The sequence below is a fragment of the Myxocyprinus asiaticus genome, chromosome 43 (assembly GCF_019703515.2).
Source record: "Myxocyprinus asiaticus isolate MX2 ecotype Aquarium Trade chromosome 43, UBuf_Myxa_2, whole genome shotgun sequence".
Lineage (NCBI taxonomy): Eukaryota > Metazoa > Chordata > Actinopteri > Cypriniformes > Catostomidae > Myxocyprinus > Myxocyprinus asiaticus.
Window position 1 is genome coordinate 15,710,141 of NC_059386.1, and position 23,038 is coordinate 15,733,178.

The 23,038-nt window shown below is 38.6% G+C and overlaps 1 protein-coding gene across 3 annotated transcripts in view; it reads right to left on the reverse strand.

Moving 5' to 3' along the window:
- Window positions 1-23,038, reverse strand: part of LOC127433452 (protocadherin-1-like) — a 132,240-nt gene that overhangs the window by 100,658 nt on the left and 8,544 nt on the right. For 2 of the 3 annotated variants that reach the window (XM_051685376.1, XM_051685377.1), the window contains exon 3: window positions 15,635-17,821. In XM_051685376.1, the coding sequence (XP_051541336.1) occupies window positions 15,635-17,821 (2,187 nt within the window). Of the gene's footprint in view, window positions 1-15,634; window positions 17,822-20,937; window positions 20,995-23,038 lie in introns of those variants that run through there. The other variant, XM_051685378.1, reaches the window with a different exon arrangement.

Genomic DNA, 23,038 nt, shown 5'->3' on the forward strand with positions numbered 1-23,038 from the left:
TTTTCTGCATAGCACTGTTGTAACGTGTGTTTATTTGGGTTACTGTCACATTCCTGTCAGCTTGGACCAGTCTGGCCATTCTCCTCTGACCTCTGTCATTAACAAGCCGTTTTCGCCCACAGAACTTCCGCTCGCTGAATGGTTTTTGTTTTTCGCACCATTCTCTTTACACACTAGAGACTGTTGTGCATGAAAATCCCAGGAGATCAGCAGTTACAGAAATACTCAAACCAGCCCGTTTGGCACCAACAATCATGCCACAGTCTAAATCACTGAGATCACAATTTTTCCCCATTCTGATGGTTGATGTGAACATTAACTGAAGCTCCTGACCCATATATGCATGATTTTATACATTACACTGCTGCCACACGATTGGCTGAATAATGAATAAGTAGATGTAGATTTTACAGTCTTCTTATTTTGTGTATTTGGTGTATACTGTATATTGTATATTATTTTTATTGTACACAGTCTTCTTATTTTGTGTATACTGTATATTGTATATTATTAGGTGTATATTGTATATTGTGTTGTGTAGCAAGATGTGTAAACTGTGTTATGTGTAAATCAGATGTTTGTTGTAATTGTCATACTGCTATGTTGCTTGGAACTGCACCCAAGACTTTCACCCACTGTTGCACTTGTGTATATGGTTGAGTGACAATAAAGGGATTTGGATTTGGATTTGTACAGGTGTACCTAATAAAGTGGCCGGTGAATGTATATACACCACTGGTACTCAGTATCGCCCTTACTTTTAACATCGGTGGGTATTAAAATATTGAGCTGAGCTGAGATTATGTGGCTCCCCTAGGCATCCAGAAATACTGCTCTCTAGTTCAAACTGACCTATACAAGTATTTGATCTGCCTTGAGAATACATTTTAATAATATGAGTAGGCCTATGTACTTATTTACCTAATATAAATAATATACACACATAATAATATAAAAATATATATTATGTAACACAATTTTTGTTCCTGGGTTGTAAGTGTTATTTCCTAAATGCTTATGCCTCAAAAGTATAGAAAATGGCTATTATTCCCCACAAACTTTGCTTTTGTGACCAAGACAGTGATATTTTGAAATGTACCTATTTCCAATGAGAAAATGGGTGAATTTGTGTCTTTTCGTTCACATAAAGTCAGAAAAAAACAACATATGAATCCAAATTAACATGTATTTATACTAAAGTAATACAAAAATGACTACAAAAGATTTAGAAGTAAAAATGTACTCATCATACTTCAAGACATCCAGCAAGGTCTTGATGCTGTTGTAATCCTCTTTGAGGTGCACCGAGTGAGCCAGGGGAAGAGACGGGTACTTGTTACCATTAAGGAGCAGCACAGCTTTGAGGCTCCTGGATGAGCTGTCAATGAAGAGGCGCCACTCATTCTGGTTACAGGCGATTACGATTGCCTCAAACAAACTGGTCACATTATGGCAGAAGAAGAGCCCATCTTGACGGGCGAAGAAGCTGGAAAAAGGTTGGTGAAGCTTCCTCTGATCTGCTACTTGCACACTTTCATCCAACAAGCTCCACTGCTTGAGACTAGATGTCAAAAGCTCGGAATTGGACTTGGTGAGACCAAGATCTCTAATCAAGTCGTTGAGGTCTTTTTGATTGGGGTCAGCTCCAAATCTGAAATTGTCATCTGGATCTACAATGTCTTCCTCGCTCTCTGACTTGCTGCTCTCTTCTAAAGAAGGCTGCTCTCTCTCCGGAGGAGTGGGTATGGGGAGCTCATGGCAGTGTGTCACCGGGGCGATGGATGAAGGAAGGTCCGGATACATGATAGCAGGTGCATTCTTGCCAGTCTGACGTTTGGAAGGGACCACCATGCAGAAGTAGCAGTTGCTTGAGTGGTCAGTGGGTTCCCGCAAAATTCTTGGGATAGCGAACTTCATGGCTCTCTTTTCCCCTCTGTACCATCCTACAAAAATACATTTATTTCACCCATGACTAATGTGTAAGAGATTCTCATTTTTCATATATGATATATATTGTCAATAACATTGAACATTTTAAAATATTTCAAAATGAAAAACTTTTACAATTTAAAAAATTAACCAATTTTATAACATAAAATTCCGAGCAACAATTGTCCATCTTACCTTCCAGAGTTTTTTTTTGCAGTGCTCGCAGGTGAAATGAGGTGCCCAGGGTTTCTCTTGATCCCCTACAGGCATGCCGAAATATGCCTTGTAGGCCTCACACATCTTAGCAGATGCTTCCACGGAGTACTTTTTCGCTCTTGTCTTGATAAATTGGCCGCAGACATAGCAAAATGCATCTGCCGGATGCTTGCAGCCTCTTGATGCCATCTCAGAAAAATGAAGATATGTATCCACTTAGGCAGCTGGAACTAAACTGAACTGGTGGGCTTAAGGCCCCTGTATTTATACTACTATTTATATTACTGGAATGTTCTAGAAAGTTCTAGAAGTCACTCCAAGTTTACTCAACACTGAATCTATCTGGAATGTTCTGGAAAATAGGTAAATTTCAAAATATCACTGTCCTGGTCACAAAAGCAAAGTTTGTGGGGAATAATAGCCATTTTCTATACTTTTGAGACATAAGCAATTAGGAAAATAACACTTACTACCCAGGAACCAAAAAAAAAAAAAAACATTTGTTACACGGTGTTATCTATTTTCAACAAACATCATAACTGATTTAGCAGTAATCTCCCCTCTTACAGGATTTCATCTGTTAACATTTTAAGTGCATTTGATCAACTTTAAAGACTTTAAATCTTAAAGCAAACCTGTATGACTTTCTTTTATCCATGGAACTCAAAGGCCGAATGTAAGTCTCAGTTACCATTAACTTTCATTGTGCTTAAAAATATTAATAAATGTGAATGGTGACTGGGACAAACATTTTTAAAATTTTGTGATTCAGTGGTTATGATGGCATAATGGGCCAGTTGTTAGCGATGGTACTGTACACTGCACACAAACACTGTATGAACTAGGGGGTGCACCGATCAATCGGCCACCGATTGAAATCGTCCGATATTCGTCTTAAATCCATGTTCGGCGATCGTGCCTAGAATCAGGGCCGATCTTTTTTGAAGCATGCAAGGAATCACATATACACTGCTCATCTAATGAATGAGCGCTTGCTCAGCCCTTGAAGCATGAAAGAGTGGCCTTTGGAGGGTGAGTTGTTGGCAATTCTAAGCATTCACGAATTTAAACTTTCAGACATGATGTACTTCACATGAATATGCCATTTTGTTTTTAAAAATGTGTAAGAATTACACATGTATGAATATTAAGTTGCCCATATTCTAGAGTTTCTAGAGTAATTCTGTCTCCCTGAACTGTGAGCATGGAGAGGATAAAGAGACTGCAAATGGGTATAAAAACAAATGAAACAACAAATAAACATGCAATTACAAATCTGAGTACACGTGATGTAATGCAAGTCATGACAATCAGACGTGTTGAGCGATAGAGACTGTTTGAGCGATCATCAACGCTTTTAGCTTTACTCTCTTTAACATGAGCGCTCTCTGTGTCAATCAAACATGCGCGCTCTTCAGGTGCTCTCAATATCTCATCAGTCACTCGTCTCAGCACTATTCTGTGAGGATCCAAATTTAATTCAGATTAATGTTGGACATAATACCACTAATAACAGATGTAACTGTTTAACCTTCAATAATGGCACCGCGTCTTCACACATTTGCTTAATAATTGGTTATTTGTGTTACAACAAGATGCCAAAGACAGTAAACAAATCATAGATATTAATGATTTCTCACTGGAGCAGTTTTAGAGCTTGTAATGTATAGATTTTTGAAAGTATCTCTGGTGTGTGTGTGATGCTCTCATGGTTTTTGGTTGCCGGTATGTCACAGTGACCTTTTGATATTGACAACAGAACTATTCATAACTGTTTCAAAACAAATAAATGTTAGCAATTCACAATTAATGTAATTTTAATGTAATTTTGGTAATAATTTATAAAAAGGTTTCATTTCTTTAACATTAGTTAATACATTAGGTATCATGACCAAACAATGAACAATATATTTTTACAGCATTTATTAATCATAATGTTAGTTAATAAAATACAGTTGTTCATTGTTAGTTCATGTTAGTTCATAGTGCATTAACTAATACAACTTTTGATTTTAAAAATGCATTAAGTTCATTAGTTCGTGTTAACTACATTAATGTTGTTAAATAATGTTAACAAATGGAACCTTTTTGTATAGTGTTACCATAATTTTACTGTGTGGGGCATAAACATATAACTGCAGCATATAACTTGCAAAAGTGTGGCAGATGGCACTTTAAGAAAAAATCGGTACCGGCCAATGTTAGTGTTAAAAAAATCAGAGATCAGTATCGGCCTCAAACTTTCTGATCAGTGCACCACTAGTACGAACACACTTTCAGTCCGAAGAGGCTGCAGTGCTCAACACTCTGTTAGGAGATGATTAAGGGGGCATACACACAGGACACATTCTTGCATTCAAAAACAGCTAGATGGTGCACAGCTGATAAAATGGAATGGAAGAAAATGAAGGGGTCAATGATGGACACTTGTAAAAGTTTTAAAGTAAAAACACTTTACAGTAAGGTTCTATTCGATAACATTAGTTACTGCATTAGGTGTCATGATCTAAAACATGTTTTTTTTCTTTACAGCATTTATTAATCTTGGTTAATGTCAACCTATAGAAATACTGTTATTCATTGTTTGTGTTACTTCATAATGCATTAACTAATGTTAACATATACAGCTTTTAATGTAAAATTTTTTTTTGTTGAAATTAGCATTAACCAAGATAAATAAATTCTGTAAAAGTATTGTTCATTGTTTGTTCTCGTTAATTGTTGTGTTAACTGATGCCAATCAACACAACCTTATTGTAAAGTGTTACCATATCTGTAACTTGACAATGCATTAATGAAAAAATGCAACACTCATGGCACGAGATGTTGAAAAAGTAGCGAGACACGATGCAACAGCAAAAGACGTCTATCTGATGCATATGTACATAGATCAACGATTCAAAAAAACTGAACTCACTCCATCAAGCGTTCTCCACTCCCTTAATACTCAAGTACTTGGCTGATTTATCTGTCGAGTACTTCAGCAGTCAAAATGACCAAAATGCACACCCCTAGTTAAGAGGTGTGTTCCACTAATTAAAGCCCACCCCAAAATCACGACTCCCAATCCTCCTCCTACCATTGAGTTGGAAGCAATTGGAGATGAAGGGCAGTCCATGGGGAGGGGGGACAACCAAGTGCTATCTCTGTCTAATAAGCTATTTTAATTGTATGGATTTAATTTAAGCACAGATTTACAGCTTCACCAGCACTCATCATGCCCACTTAAAAATAACCGTGAAGGTTTCTCCCTTGATCCCTCTCTGTCTGCTAATGTCCCTCACTCAAGCCTGTTCTGGAGAGGGAAGAACACTTCATAAAAAAGGGGGTGTTAGATCTTTGCCATGACCAAGCTAATTATCAACACTGTACTTGATAAGCCCATGCATTCCCCTTACTAACTGTCACCTAGTCTAATACATTTAGAGGTTATAGAGAGAGTTTTGGGAACATTCATGATCTGTGAAAGGCACAAATGGTCACACATAAAAGCAAACCACACAGCCACACATTCAAGCAAATCTCTCCTAATGGAGTAAGGCCATGCCATTTTGAATTGAGCATTAAGGGTTTTGTCACACCTCAGGATAAGTCTTTTCGAACAAACAAACTCCTCTTAATTAGTTTTTTTTTACAGACCAGGAATGGGAGCAGTGAAGCCAGTCATCACGCTCAATCCTCATTGGCAATAAACGGCAAACAAAGCCACTGTGTTTACACTCATCAGAGCTTAAACTGGGAGAGCTTGAGCCAAGGCTGTCACACGCACCTGAACACATTGCCACGCGCACTGAGTCATCGGTGAGCATTTTCCCATTCACTCTGCCACGCTTCAGTCTCCACATCTGTCACTCAGCTTGGCTGAGATTTTAATTATATATTTTGGTCAATCTGCTCAAGTCTGATGTTGGGTGGGGAAATAGGGAGCGACAGAGGGGGATCCCTCATAAATTCACATCTGCCTGGAGATGTCGCATGAGTCAACATCTGTCCCTTTTTTATATGCTTATCAGTCAACTTGCTGATACAAATATCTATTTATGTAACATTTGTTCTTGACCGAGATTGTGATCAGATATTTGACACAACCAGGCCATACGAGAACCTTAGCCCACATTCACACAAGTGGATCACATGAGTGTATGCAGAGGGCTGAAAGTACACACACAATAACAACACACAACGATACAACACACTCTCCATAGCTGGAGTCTATTGTCACTTCCATGCCATATGCTGTCCATCACAGTGTGTGAGCTGCCGTGGGTAACTGTTCTCCCTAGTCAGTGAGTCTGGAAGGCCTGCACTCACCCTGACTGTCACCTAGCATCTGCTGGGTTTATTAAACTGCAGACTGGTACTGACGGACCAGTGCACCCTTGATCTCCGTCACATGCCTCGGCCCAGTAAACTTTACTACCACTCTCTCTGGAGATTACAATCAATCTACCGTAAACATGCACATATCACTGCAGCTGGTGTTTTGCTCTTTTCCTCATTGGCATCAATCTGACGTGAGCATATGATATTGAATTGGCATATAAGTGGAGCTGGTTGAATTGCCATCTGAGTCAAATCTAAGTCTAAGAATTTAAATACTGGCAGTATTTAAAAAGTGGCAGCAGGTCAGATAGGCCCCTCTCACAAGATTACAGGACCACAGAGACAGCATGCGTAGAAACCGACTGCGATTAAGAGGTTGCATTTTCCCTTTAATATAAATGTTTTTCTCCACTAATGGGTAGGTTTAGGTTTGTAGGTGCAGTTAATAAAATATTAGAGCTGTCAAAACGCAAAAACAAATTAACCTTTTTTAAATTTATCTTAACACATTTACCAATTTTCACATTAGATTCTGACATTTTATTCAGCTCCATGTGAGTGCTGAACACCGGTTGGAATAGGGCAGAACCTTGGCGATGTTTCCTGAGGGGACATTAAACAGATTTACACATACCAAAAACACACAAAACTGATTCTGTGTCAATGACCAAGTGATGGATAAAGGACCTCTTAAATAAACAACCCTGGATGGGACTTGGACAAAAATAAAGTAAGTCGGAATTTTACCACAGAAGCACAAAAAAATCTTAACTACCACCTACAAGCCAAACACAAAGTTCATATTATTTAAACTTTTTACTGGGGCTGCCCCCTAATAGTCGACCAAACATTAGTCGATGAGAAGAGTCTTGGTTGACCAAGTTTTGATTGGTCAGTTGGTCGCAGAAAAAAAAAAAAAAACTCCACAGGAATCCGACGAACCGCTGGTATTACCGCTGGTTGGATGCTAGGTGGTACTATGGGGTAATTTCCATTAAGCAGGGTTAGGGTTAAGCCTACACAATAAAGCAAGACACCTTGATTTCAAACTTTGAACTTTATTTTTTTAAGAAAAAAATTAAGTGCAATTAAAACGTGTTGTTCAACTTTTTTTAAAGATGGCTTTACAACAGTTGTCAACATCTCTCTGGCAAAGAACCTGCTTCATCTGTGCATTCTCTACCGGTCGGGTATTTCATTGTCCGGGAAAAATCATGTGTGTGAATAAATTCATTTTGTTCCCTCCTTCACGATATTATTCATTCCATTCATGATAATAATCACTGAAATGTAAATCATGGTTCGAGGTGAACGTGTTTTTGTATTATTTTATGTTTTAATCACAGATATTTAGGCTGCAGAGTTGTGGTCACAATGAACTGCTCTGTGGAAATAAAGTGAACTGAACTCAAAGCACCTCTGGAGCTGAGATGTCTGAGGTCATTTGCAGCACTCATAGACGATACTGTTCTTGCAAAAAAAAAACAAATTCAGAAGGCAGAAACAAAGAAAGAGTGAGAACCTTTTACATGCGCATGTTCCACGAGACTGCACGCCTCCGTACAAACAGCGTGTCATACATGCGCATAGACGGCTTTTCTGTCATCTTTTCTGTCTTCTTAATAATATAATAAATTGTGTTTCTTCAAGCACATGTCTGTGTGTCTACGGGCAAATTATTTGTAATATTAATTTGATCATAATAATAGCCTAATAATAATAATAATTTAATACATTAATGGGAAAACGAGCCAAATATTGTCTTGACATTTTCAAAGGTATCAGCTATTGGCGATCACTCTGACCATCGTCGATCCCCGAAATCATCGTCTGTCGGCACAACCCTAATGTGCATTTCTCTCTAAAAATTAACAAAATGTTCAGACAGACTCCTTGCTGGTTTTTCTGACACATTCAAAATCATTACTGCTTTTGCCGGTGTCACCGGGGTTCGCATCATGCGTGCGCTTGTAAAATGTATATTCTAAAGGCTCATTTTTACAGTTTAGTATTTCTCTGTAATGTAGAACAATGTTAGCAATGTTACTTATAACATTCTTTCTCAGCCCTGGAACTCAAACCATTTTATGATGCCCCCCAAAATATATATATTTAAGTAATTAAATGAATATAATAAACGTGCGTTAACTAGTCGACTAATGGCTTAATCTAACAACTACTAGTCAACTAGGAAAATCTTTGGTCGGGGGCAGCCCTACTTTTTACCTTTTGCTGTCTTTTTTTTTTGTTTTTTAAAGCATCAGCTAATGATTACCAGAAAATTCATATGAAGCATGAACAAAATGTTGGTTGTTTACTGCAATGGCATACATAGATATGACAGATATGACATGGTCACTGCTTTTCATGTGTGAGTTCAAAGCAGCGTTTGACTCCCTGATGCGAATCATGTGAATTCCATATCCAAATTGGATAACCACAGCCTATCGGCCGATTAATTGTGGAGGATGAGGGTTTAAAAGATATTGTTTTTTTTTTTCTTTCCTAAGAAGGAAATAAATGATTTTTTTTTTACAGGAATAAAGTATATATAGTCAAATTTCAGCACTTTCAAAATCTGCGATTAGTTGTGATTAACTATGAAAAATTATGCGATAAATCGCGATTAGAATTTTTTATCGACTGACAGCACTATAAAATATGCATTCCTCTTCACTGTTTTACATTCTTTACAACTAAAAGCAACTCCCTTTAAAACTCACTTTTGGCGCCCCTCTATGGTGTTTTCACCCAGAAAAATGGATCTCATACCTGCCCTTTACTAGGGACAGGGTTGGGGAGTAAAGGAATACATGTAACGGGATTACGTATTTAAAACAGAAAATATAAGTAACTGTATTTCACTACAGTTACAGTTTAAATCATTGGTAATTAGAATAGTTACATTCAAAAAGTATTTTGACTACTGAAGAGATTACTTTGCATTTTATTGTCATTTGTTTCATTTAATATTTAGTCCTTTTAGATGGAAAACATTTATACATATAAATGATGCGATCCAAAGTGTATTTGAACAGCGGTGAAACACTTTTTTATAATGTGTTACATTCATACAAGTAGACAGAGAAGTAAGTTTGAAGTAAGTTTGGAGCACAAGAAATATAAATAAACCTTGTGTAAATTTTCAGCTTTACGCTAAGCTAAAATGCTATTTCTAGACATTTTACATGCACGATACCAAGCACAATCATATTTTTTTTATCAATAAAATTCACGTTGGATCATAATTTCTTTTTTTCCAGTAAGACCTTTGATATTAGGGCAAAAATCATATTCTTGATAATAATGTTTTCTTGTTTTCCTGTAAAAATATCTAAAAATCCTTAAAACAAGATCAATTTGATTTATCTTGTTTTAGAAACAACACTGTATATAAGATATTTAGGTTTTTCAGAGAATGTATTTTTAACATGTGTATTTTGTCACTGTACTGGCAGAGTTTTTATAGCCAAAACAAGTGAAAAGTGAACCAGTGCTGAAGAAGTAATCCAAAGTATTTAGAATACGTTACTGACCTTGAGTAATCTAACGGAATATGTTACAAATTACATTTTACAGCATGTATTCGGTAATCTGTAGTGGAATACATTTCAAAATTAACCCTCCCAACCCTGACTAGGGAAATGCAAAACTACCAATTTTCATAATTGTCTAGTCAGTCGGTTGTTTGAATGACTAAGTTGACTAGTCAGTGTTAAGGATAATAATTTTTAATTATGATCTGTTATGTTCATGTAACCCCGATCAGATGTCTTTTAGAGGTATTTACCTATGCTAAGTGCAGTACTTCAACATGGTGTCTTACTGATATTCAACAAATAAATGGGCTAAATAACATCTATAACATCAATAACATCTTATTGCACAAAGCTATCAAAGTAAGAAATAAAATAAATAAGAAAGGCTCCAATACAGAGCAGCACAAAAACCACATCAATGTAACCGGAGTGCTTCATGACGATCCTTGCTGCACATTCAAAAGTGCAGAACAGCAAGATAATATTGCAGGTACATATATGGTTTATGACATCAAGATGACAAATTTATGACAAACTGTGGCAGGGCAGAGGGCGGGGCTGGGTCGTGATTCCGCACACCCAGCCCCTAATTAGGCTGATGAAGCCCGTCCTTTCCATTAGATGTGTTACACAAACCTTTTTTACTGCAACTATTTATTTAAGCAGTGTCAGACAGAATTAGCAAAAGACTTTAATCTTTACACAGCACCTCTACACAAATACGGTAATATTACTCACAGCAGAGGCTTTCATGTCCGACAGTGATCGTCTTGAAATGTATTGTTGATGCAGAGCTTTGCTGTAAAAACAGTGTATAAAAAAAGACCTTAACCTAAAGCATTAAAGAGATGAAACTTCTTGCAGAGGGTTTTACTCTGCCGACTGTTATTCACTGTTAAGGACAGCAAGCTATCATCACACAAAAACGCTCTCTAAGAAGTTGTGCCTCTCAGTGTGAGAAAAGTTGACCTCTGTTGATATATATTTATATCATCGTTACGAAGGCTCGATTACGGGATGCACCATAAACTCTGTGGGAATTAATGGCGTCCCTGTGAAATGTCAAATGACACCAAAATTGCTCGTTACCTCCCCAGACAACCCAACTCTGTTCAAAATGCATGATTTTGTCATTTTACCTGACTCTCCATTCTGCTTATTGGGGCGTAACCTGATGCACAAAATTGGTGCCAAGATATCATTTGAATCTAACTCTTTGAAATTCATGTTCCCCTAAGCATTCTCAGTCTGTGTGTACAGGAACTTGTGGTGAAGTGCTCATCTCAACATCTGTGAAGTCTTCTGATGTGAAACAGGAACTACTCAATGTCAACCCAGCATTGTGGGCCGCCCACAAAGATGAGGCTGGCCTAATTGACGTTAGGCCGTAAGTGGCTAAACTTTGGTCTAACATACCAATATACTGCAAACAGTACCCACTCTCAAAAGAAAAGGAAGAAGGTATTGGTCCAATAACACAACGGTTGCTGTCACAAGGTATATTGAAACCAACCAACTCACCATATAACACACCAATTAATCCTGTCAAAAAGGCTAATGGTACGTGGCGACTAACACAAGATTTGAGGAAAATTAATGATCTAATTGTTCCATTGTCACCTGTGGTGCCAGATGTGTGCACAACTATTAATTCTGTTCCAGCAGACCATGCTTATTTTACTGTTATTGATCTGTGTTCTGCCTTTTTCAGTGTGCCAGTCTCGCCTGTCATGCAGCCCCTGTTCGCGTTCACATACAGAGGCCGACAATACACTTGGACAAGAATGCCCCAGGGATTTAGAGACTCGCCTGCTGTGTTCTCTGCTGTAGTGCATGCTACTTTGAAAGACACCAAGCTGCCACCACAGACCTATCTGCTTTAATACACTGACAACATCCTGGTTTCAAGGCGTCAAAAGACAAGCTGCAATGGGTGAAACCAAGAGCTGATTATCTGGTTTATGAGCTGCAGAAAGGAACAGTTCGTCTCTCCACAGATAGAGTCAAAACAATAACCACCTTTCAGCGTCCGACAACAAAGACTCAAATGCATAGTTTTCTGGGCTTGGTTAATTATTGTTGAGCCTGGGTCTCGAACTGCTTATTGTATGACAAGATATTGAGAGAGGTCACACTCTCAGAGGCCAAAGAGCCCATAAAATGGACTGCTGAAATGGACATGGCTTTTAAGCACTTGCGTAACAGTCTAAGTTCCCCACCAGCTCTAGGTCTGCCAAACTATGGTGAACCTTTCCATCTGTATGTGCATGAGTCTGGAGGCACAGCAGCAGTGATCCTCGCCCAGTCCCATGGTTGAACATATAGACCGGTGGCGTACTTGTCGAAGACATTAGATGCAGTCGCCAAAGGCCTCCCTGCGTGTCTGCGGGCGGTTGCTGCTGCGGCATTGATGGTACAAGATGCAGAACACATTGTTCTTTCACACCCTATGACTGTGCACACGTCACATTAGGTAGGAGCAATTATGCATAATATTACTACACAACACATGACAGCACAACATCAATTGGGGTATGAGGCTACTTTATTGGATACTGCTAATCTGACTATCAAACCAACCTCCGTTGTGCATGGTCCAACTTTGTCATTGCATAAGTTGTTAACCGATTGCCAGTTTTCTGATGATTCACATGATTGCTTGGATCGTCTGCATGCATCCACCTCTTGCAGGCCGGATGTTTCCTCGTCCGCCCTGGAGGAGGGGGATCACTGGTATATAGATGGGTCATGTTCAAAACCGAATGATGCTGTATACTGGTGTGGTTGTGCCGTAACTGAACTTCCAAATCGTATTATCGAAGCATATTTGCTTCCATACAAATCCGCACAAGCAGCTGAGCTGATTGCATTGATTAGAGCATGCCAATTGGCCAAAGATAATCAATCAATATATACACAGACTCAAAATATGCATGTGGGGCGATACACGATTTTGCTCGTATGTGGGAAGAAAGAGATTTTAAGACAGCTGAGGGCAAACCAATATCCCATCATAACCTAGTAGCAGAGCTTCTGAGAGTTGCCTGCTAAACTGGCAGGACATATGACAGGAGAGTCTGAGGAGGCAAAGGGGAAACAGATTAGCTGATGAGGTTGCAAAATGGGCAGCGAAGGAAGTTGTGGTAAGCCCTGATCTAAATCAAGCTGATGAAACTGTTTCGATGATGCAATCTACTTTATTCAGAGATATTGACATCAAATTGTTGCAGGCTAATCCATCTGAAACTGATCTCCAACATTGGGCCTCTAATGAAGTAAAACCAGATCAAAACAATTTGTTACAAGACAAACAATGGCGCCTAGCTTTTTCCAAAAATAGCCATAGTAGTACTTTGCCAACATTATCTTGGTATTTCTCATGTGTCAAAAGAAAAGGTAATCCAGTCTATTAATCAAACTTATTGCATAAACGGGGTAGGGAACATGACAAATTTATTCCTGGATTCATGTTTAACGTATGCACAGAATAACAGACATAAGCCTATAAAACATGACTCGTTGCCACATCCAGAACTACCATTCCAACATCTGCAAATTGATTTTATCCACATGCCACCATGTCGAAACAATAAACTATTATGAGTCATTGTTGACTGCTTCTCCAAGTAGACGGAAGCCTTCCCGTGTGCGAGGGAAAATTCTAAGACCGTGATTAAAATTTTAGCTAAAGAAATAATACTGAGGTTCGGTATCCCGTCGGTCATTGAAAGTGATAATGGCACACCGTTTGCTTCAAAAGTAACACAGCTCTTAGCAAAAAAACTAAACATAAACTGGCATTTTAACATACTGTATCATCCACAGTCAGCTGGTGTGGTGGAGAGAACTAACCGCACTCTGAAAGAACGTCTACACAAGGCATGTACTGAAACAGGAAGATCATGGGTTGATGTATTGCCGGCTGTGTTGACTGAGCTCAGAATATCACCATACTCTACCTAAGCTTTTTCCATTTGAAATACTAATGGGTAGGCCTTTCCCGACCCCACGGCTCTCATTCCACAGGTGACACGGAAGTGGTGATCGCAGAATATGTGGATTCCCTCATTAAGACATTAAGTGGCATAAATGGTAATGTCTCTCTCTCTCCCTCTCTGCCTGCAGATAGCCCTACTCACCCATTTGTCAACAGGTCCTGATCAGGTGTCTAAAACCTACTAAGTTGGGGAAGCCAAAGTATCTGGGCCCAGCTATTGTCCTGGCAGTGACCAGAACCGGAGTGCTAATGGATCTTCAACCACAGTGAATACATGCAAGCTGCGTGAAACCTGCACCTGAGGAGAGTCCGACTAATTCGAAAGTGAACGGTGAAAGTACTGGAGGAGCTGAACATGCAGCGCCAGTGCCTAACTGGGAACTTGAGAATTAGGAGGGCCAGAGGAGGGACGAAACTACATAATATTGCTATACTTCATTATGTACACTTTCCCGCTGTCGAAGTCAACTGAGTTTCCGAGTGATCCTTCCAGGATCAAGTGGGAATTGTGAGAAAAGTTGACCTCTGTTGATATAGATTTAAGCTGACATTTCACAGCTAGTACTTAGTTCCTATTTTCATAGTGTGTGTGTGTGTGTGTGTGTCAGTAACGGAAATCATGTGGAAAAGGTTTCCTGTTATTCTTCTCTGAGTGTCTCAGGTCAAAAGTTGAACATCACTCCTCAGTTCTAGAACATTTTGTTTCATTTACATAATTAATGCAGAATCTTTTTGTATGTCTTTCCAAATAAGGTAATGACTGATCTCATTGGATAATGTAGTTAGTGTACTGCTTTTCCTGTCCTTACAAAGATATATAATGCTGTGCTGAACAATAAAGTACGAGAAATCTCTGATGCATACTTAAGTGTCTGTGTCATTCATTTCTCCCCTCATGAGGATCCGGATCGAGACAGCGACTGCAGACCTGACTTTATACTTAGGGGCCAATCCTGAAAATTCCTAACACTCAGTTAATTTGAGAATTGCGTCTCCCATTAAAACCGCCACCACTAAAAATATTAATGTTAGTAGTCGACCCCACTAATCGACTAGTCATTTGTTAGACAACAAGTTGATTAGTCGACTACCCTGGCATATCTCTAGCCCTTACTTTCAAAAACATTTCCCGCTTTGGCCACTGGCAGAACTGCTTTGAATTTTGGCAAGCACAGACTGAGTTTAGATAAAGAAAAGTCATTCTAGTGTTTCCAAAATTCACTGTGATCAGTCTGAATGAACACAGATCAGAACATTTACTCATTATGATATGGTATTATGAAAAAAATATTTAAAGGAAACCTTTCATGACTGGACTAAGCAGTAAGTAAATTGTCGATTAAAGTGTATTTTCTGATGGTGAACGGGTCATCAGAAAATATAGGAAACATGCTGCAATACAAGAGCAATTTGACGTCTATCAAGCAAATTAATGTATGCCAAGACGTACTGCCTTGATTGCTCTTACATGTTTGGGCTTTATTGGGAATTCAACCAAAACACAATAAAAATGTTTGAAAACAATATAATCTCTAAATGAAAATATAGTAAAACAGTCAAGTATAAACACCCACTATTTTAGCACCATGCTGGACAACAGTGGTATAATATAAGAAATAAAGATCTGTACCGTTTTTGTGCTGTATTTTGGTTGATTGGTCTTATAGCTGTAATCCGAGTACTGGTCTGAGCCTGTGGAGTTGTCATCACCTCCTGTTCCCACAAAGGTGTTGGCAGCAGGGAGCTCCTGGACAGCTTGGTGCTTCTGGGAAGCAGATGGGGACTGGGCCTGGAGCTGTATGGAGGGCAATGGGGAATTGGAACGGTAGTGCCTGCCTAGGTCAGGACTTCCAGGCGGATATGTCAGAGGTAAATGGATCCTGGGGCTGTCATTGACCCCATCCAGGTTAAATTTGAGACTCTTTTGAAGACTGACTTCTTCTTCCTCTCCAAGAGGTTTGGGTGACTTTGGTGGCTTAACTTTTTTACCTTTTCTCCCTTTGCCACTTTTTGGCCCTTGCTTGGGGGCATACAGATCTTTGGTCTCCTTCTTTCCAGCTTGGTAACCACTCTTAGCTTCTCTCTGAAGGCGATGCCTGATGAAGACTACCACAACAATCACAGTGACCACCCCTGCCACTCCAGCCAAACTGCCATACACAATGTTGCTTCTTTGGGCAGCCAAACCATAATCAGGGTCTCCTGCAATGTCCATGTCCAGTGGGGTGTACAAACTGTGACCTACAAGTGCCTCAACATGACTTACATTAGCAATGGTCTCATTTACATAAATGTGTACCAAGGCAATGGCATGGCGTGATGGCTTCCCCCTGTCACTCACTTTTACCACCAGTCGATGCAAACCGCTATGTTTTCGAGTAAGTTCCTTAGTTAGCATGATCTTTCCATCAGACGGAGCGATGTAAAAAAGATCGTGTGGGTTTCCCCCAGCAATGCTATATACCAGTTCAGCATTGGACCCTGAATCAATGTCCTCCCCTTCAACTACTTCCACAACACTTTCTGGAGCAGCCATCGGAGACAGTTGTCTAAAGGATGAGTTAGATGGTTTGGTGACAACAGGTGCATTATCATTCTCATCGAGGACGTTAATGGTCACGCCAACATAGGATGACCTGGGTGGGTCCCCTCCATCCACAGCTTTCAATCGGAATGTGTAACTGCTTTCCTTCTCTCGGTCGAATGAGATACTGGACAGGATAGTGCCTGTGCCATTCTGGATTACAAATTTCCCCACATCTGGTTCAACAGAAAGTTGCACTTGAGCATTCTCGCCTTCATCCATGTCCTGTACAGTTACCATACCAACAGGGCTAAGAGGTGGCATGTTCTCCAAGACTGAGAAGCTGTAGCCACTCAACATGAACTTGGGATCATTGTCGTTCCGATCGAGCACCTTGATTTCAACTGTGGCAGTTCCCCTGTGACTAGGAACCCCTTTATCAGCCGCAGTAACACGGAACTCATATCGCTCCTTGTGCTCACGATCTAGAGGGCTCCGAGCACGTACTTCACCTGAGCTGGGGTCAATCTCAAAAAGCCCCCTTGTTGAAGAGTCTGCAAGAATGCTGTACACAAGCTCTGCATTAATGCCACTGTCTGCATCTGAGGCAATTACATCTACTACTTTTTCTCCTGGCTGGTTCTCTTCAGCAAACTCCACTTCAAATAGAGTTGGTGAGAAAATGGGAGAATTGTCATTTGTGTCAGTCACTTGGACTTTCAGTGAGTTAGTGCTGGACAGAGCTGGGTTGCCTGAATCAACTGCCACAATCTCCACCCGGTAATCTCTAACTCTTTCATAGTCTAGAGGTGTTGTGGTCTGCAGGAAGTACTTCCTCTTGTTATCCACTGAGGAATCGCTGGCTGGCCGAAGCTGAAAAGGAACATCACCCGCAACCACACAGGTAACCACAGCATTCTCCCCTTCGTCCTTGTCTGAAACCTGCACCAGTGCCACTGCAGTGCCAACTGGCATGTCCTCTGATATGTTTGCTACCCCATCATTATGCGTCACAAGTCCAATACCACGAATCTCCACTGCTGGTGCATTGTCATTCTGGTCTGTCACATCAATAGAAACATATGTTTTTGAACTTTTGGGTGAGGGGCCTTTGTCTCGTGCGACAACATAAAACTTCAGATTGTTGATCTCCTCACGATCCAACAGGCCTTTCACATATAAGATACCAGTGGAACGGTCTATCCGGAGTAGTTTGGGCACAGGATCAATTGCCTGATGTAACGTGTATTCAATCTCACCATTAGGACCCAAGTCTGAATCATTAGCCTTTACCTACAATAGAAAAGACCAAAAAATCATTACAACTCAACCTGAATTTAAATAAAATGGTAATGTACTAAGTACTAAGACAACAACATGATGTGCAAAACTGATTTTACACATACTCAAGACAAAAAAATGGATTGGTGGGTAAGTCAGTGTCAGTGACACTGGCAGAGTGAATCTTCATTTTTACCTTATAAAAATGGTAAGATATAATTCTTCTTTGATTTATGATTCTAAATTACTAACATTAAATCATCTTTTATCTTAGAACTAGACCCGCTAGAGGTTAATTAATATGCACACAGTTTTGCCGGTACGTATCTAACATTAAATATTAGCTCACGATCAAACAGTTGTAAAGTTATTACATGGATGATTTATGGAGTAATAATTTTGTCTAAATATTATGCTGTGCCCGTGATGAGCGATTCTCCCTCAATATCTTTAAATATGCAAGCCATGCTGATAAATGATAGCAACACCAAAAATCGAAAAAAAATATATAATAAAGCATATGTTAATGTGCAGTGATGAGCTACTTCTTATTTATACCTCTACCATATACTATACATCTCAACCACTGTGTGACCACTATTTAAATGTATTTTTTTTTATATTATTAAGCCTAACATAAAAGTCATTAAAATATCAAAATGATTCATTTTAAACAATATATCGAAATCATTTTTGGTAGGAATTCACGTAGGAATTATTGGGGAGTCATGCGTGTTTCTGACATAATTATTCAGTTTAAACGGGGTAGACAGTTTCGTAAGGCTGCTCAATTATGGCAAAAATCATAATCACGATTATTTTGGTCAAAAATGAGATCACGCTTATTTAACACGATTACTCATTGACTTTGGAAACATCATGCATTTATTGAACTTTTAAAAAAAAAAAACTTGTCATTTTAATAGTGGATTTCCTTGAACTTGAAATGTAAATTGCAATTTGTAGGAGGCTATTGTCATTTGATAATTATTTTATGTTACGTATGGTAGTCAAATAGAGAAAAGCCTCCATCGGCATCATTTACAGCAGGGGTGCTCATAGTTCTATGGAATGAGATCTACTTTTTCATCATGTTATTGCAGCAAGGTCTGCTGTGTACAATAAAGGCTATACATGATCACAATACCAAAATTTCAGTAGTCGGTAGTGAAATTTGACGATTGTCAATACCAGCTTCAAAACCACAACAAATAATAACACTAACTGATATGTTAATTACGGAAGAATGGTTTCAAGTTCTTAAGTAATTATTCATGACTAGTAAACAGTCAGTAATAAAATAACAATAAAAAACAGCAATTAATAAAAATACATTAAAAATAATAGAACAAAAAATACAAATGAAGAAAATTCAGTGCTTTTTAACAGCTTTAAAAGTTTTTAACATCAGTAGGCTATCAAGTATTCAAGTAAACATTCAGAATGAAATGCAACATAAAACTAATACTGGTCTTCACTGTATGATTATAATACAGTAATACTTTTTAAAGCTACTAAAGTTACGCAGTCAAGAGCAGTGAGTGTATTCTCGTTTTCTTGTTAATTTTGTTTGATTATTATTGTAACACCTGAGACTTTTGCCCTAGCGGCCACCAGAGGTTGCTAGGAGTTTAGAGACTTTTAGTTTGTAGTTCTGTGTATTCCTTGTCTTGTCAAGTGATATGGTTTCCCTCATGTTCATGTGTCTTGTTCTCATTGGTTTATTGTCTTGTTAACTTGTTATCAGTTCTGGTTTTTTATTGGTTCCTGTTTAGTAGTCTTGTCATTGGTTTTCTTTGTCAGGCATTTCCCTTGTCAGTGTATTTAAGCCCTCTTATTTAAATAGTCCTTGGTTGAGTATTGTCGGTTGTAACTCTGTTTCTATGTCTAGTCAAGACAAGTAATTTATGTTTGTTTTGTTTATTAGCATTGTAAATTAAACTGCACTTGGGTTCACACTTCAGTTACTTTGTCTCCGTCTGTTCCTGTTTTCAGCCTGCCAGAATGTTACAATTATGACACACTACACTAGACGGCAGCAGGTCTTAGCTTACATTTATACTTACAAGTCTGACATTTTAATACAAATCTGCTTTTTTTCTCCACTGTTTACGCTGACTTTACACATCTCTGTGTTTACATGAATTCCTCACCAAGACGGGCATTTGGCAGAATTTTGCAATGTATTTGACCGTTGAGGCGGGCATTAGCACGAGCATTTTCGGAACACATGCATGTTCAACACACACACATACACCACCTGTCAATCAAACAGGGTGCAGCTGTTACTAGATCACTAGTGAATGATACAATTATGCACTCTGGATTATTTTCAACACCAGAATAAGAATATGAACTTTCTAATAAGTGACATAGGCCTAGGCTAGCACAAATATAGCAGGTTATTTTTAAATTTTAAATTTTTAGTAATTTTTCGTTATTGACGTTTTAATCAGTCTGCTTGTCTGGTTGTGTAAGTAAAATTCTCTTTCACTTGTCCCTTCAAAAATCCATTTGTCCCGGACAAGTGGACAAGCGTTAATGTCGAGCCCTGATTAAATACTGAATTCAATATTCTGCGATAACAATGTTTTCTTCTCCAGTATAGCTCCTAAAGTAAATGTACGTTGTTTTAAAGGAGATCGAGTTTCGTCTTGGACTTACTGTCCAACTGACACCTAGGGGCATAGATGTAGCATCTGCGCTCCTTGTTTCGAGCACAAGCCTAAAAAGGACACACTCAAAATTAAATGGCTGTACTTCATCACTCCATTTTATCACAGACATAACTGTAGTCAAAGTAGACACTTGGAAATGTCATGTCCAAAAGAAACACAACGGAGCTAAAGCCACAAGGCTTATAATGTTCTATTTCAAATTTGAGCGTAATAACTGAAATGATTTTTTTTTTAATGAAACATTGAAAAATTATGGCCACACATAGCATTAGCCTATAACATTAGCGCAATGAATGCAGAATGGTAAACATGACAATTAAACATTATCTAGCGCAAATATCTTCCAATCATAATCAAGTTGTTATAACAGTGTCTTTTACTAATCTCATGTGGTTTACATTCATAGAATCAGCCAGAAAGAAGATTATGTATAGAATAACCGGCGTGCACCTGATAGCAGATGCGCAGCTCTTCTGCAGTGACAGCTCCAGAACTATAAATAAACATATAAAAATACCAGAGACCGCATGAAATTATAGACAAATCATATATTTTTGTAATCATCTATTTATTTACAACATGTCTCATCAGTCAAATCAAAAGTTTTATCCTTAATACAGAGTTTCTAAGGCTAATATCCTAATATGGTCTGGTGTGCGGAAGTCCCTGTCATGCCACGGGCGGTCCTAGGGGAAGGGCTACAGGGGCAATGGTCCCAGCTGAAATCTGATTGGCCCCTTCAGTGCCCCTGTCCTGGAAAAGCATTTGTCAAAAAAATAACAAATAAATAATGTTGCTCATTTGCATACTCGTGTCGCTAAGCCAATATGTCCAAGCAACATCATGTATGCAGGTACAGCATACTGTTTTGACAGAAACATTTGTGTGAATTACAGTAGATCTCGGGCCAGGAGCGCTACATTAAAAGAAGTTCAACTTATACATCTCAAAATATGTCTCAAGACCCCTGTGTATTGCCTGTTTCTCATCGCAAGCAAAAGCATCAACATGCAGTGACACAGAAGTGAAGCACACATCTGAAGCACAGTTACTGTAAACAGGTACTGCACTAAAATGTTGTGTTTGTGCTTAGATTAAATATTAACTGTATCTGGGAGAAACAGCATGCCTGTTTTCGTCATCCTTTCTTTGCGCACTATATTACGGTTTATTATTATGCAGTGACACACTAGTCAATCACACTTAGTGATTGACGTATGTCCTCATGAAAACTTCCAACCAGGTTTCACAGACCTGTCGGACACAGCACAGTTAGTTGACTACGTGGGGCTTCCTGCGTCTTTGACAAGCGCAACACGCTGAACTCAACAAAAGCACTTTGAAATGCACTCGAATTCTATTTATCAACACAACTGTTTGCAAAATAGCCGTTAATAAAGCAACGGAAAACAATGTAGTTAAAAGATGTCTTTTGGGTATTTGGAAGTTCCACATGCAGTCATACGTTTCCATTCAAGTTGCGAATTAAATTTATGCGGAAAAATTTGAATATCGCAAAACAACAGCGCGTCAACAGTTCTGGGAACGCTATGTGCATTCCTCCTTCTTTTGTCTTGTGGATCTATAAGATATTTTCCAAAAGTGTCAATTAACCTGCTCTTCCACACTGTTCACGTTTGTATTCAACTCATTTATCTGCAAACTCTACACAGACCAGAGAAACAGCAATGATTTTGGTCTGCCGGTTAGTCCAGTTATGAATTGATTATTTAGTCACATTACTTTTTTGATGCGCATCTTGTATTCCTATTTAAATGATAGGAGTTTATTTGGTAAATGTGTTTCCAACGATATAAGAAGGTTATATTCTGCATATTGTGGTTTGGATTCTGTTCTATGTTAATTATGCCTTTTGAATGTAAATGTAGTATTCCTCCTCATGCAAAATAGACTTACTGATAGTTAAGTTTGAAATAGTCCGCAATGTCTCACTCCATTTTATAATGTACGGCCGTTATTACAGGAAAAACTCACTGTAGTTTCTTTTACTGGACAGAATCGCAGCTCTGCTATGCTGTCAGTCTACGTAAGCCTGTCGGCAGCTCACTCCCCACAGACGCAGAATGAAACAGGCTTTACTGATGGAGTAACCCGTGTTTGTCAGCTGGAATTATTGTTATTATTACAATATAGATATCTGCGTTGGGTATCTGATAGCTTAAAGGGATATTTCACCCAAAAATGAAAATTCTTTCATCATTTACTCATCCTAATGCCATCCCAAATGTATATGACTTACTTTCTTCAGATTTTTAGAAGAACATTTTAGCTCTGTAGGTCCTTACAATGCAAGATTTGTTAATATAGATTAATTTTTAGTTTATATTTTGCAATTTGAGGTTTGGGTTCTGTTCTGTGTAAATTTATTATAATTTGGATTTAAATTTGATCCTCCTCATATAAATTAAATTTCATGATAACTATTTTTCAATTGTTGTCAGAGAACCGCTCCTGACAACTTCTGTAGAATTGATGGTTATTAAATGAGTTGATCAGAGTATGTAAAATAATATAACAAAATTATGCAAGT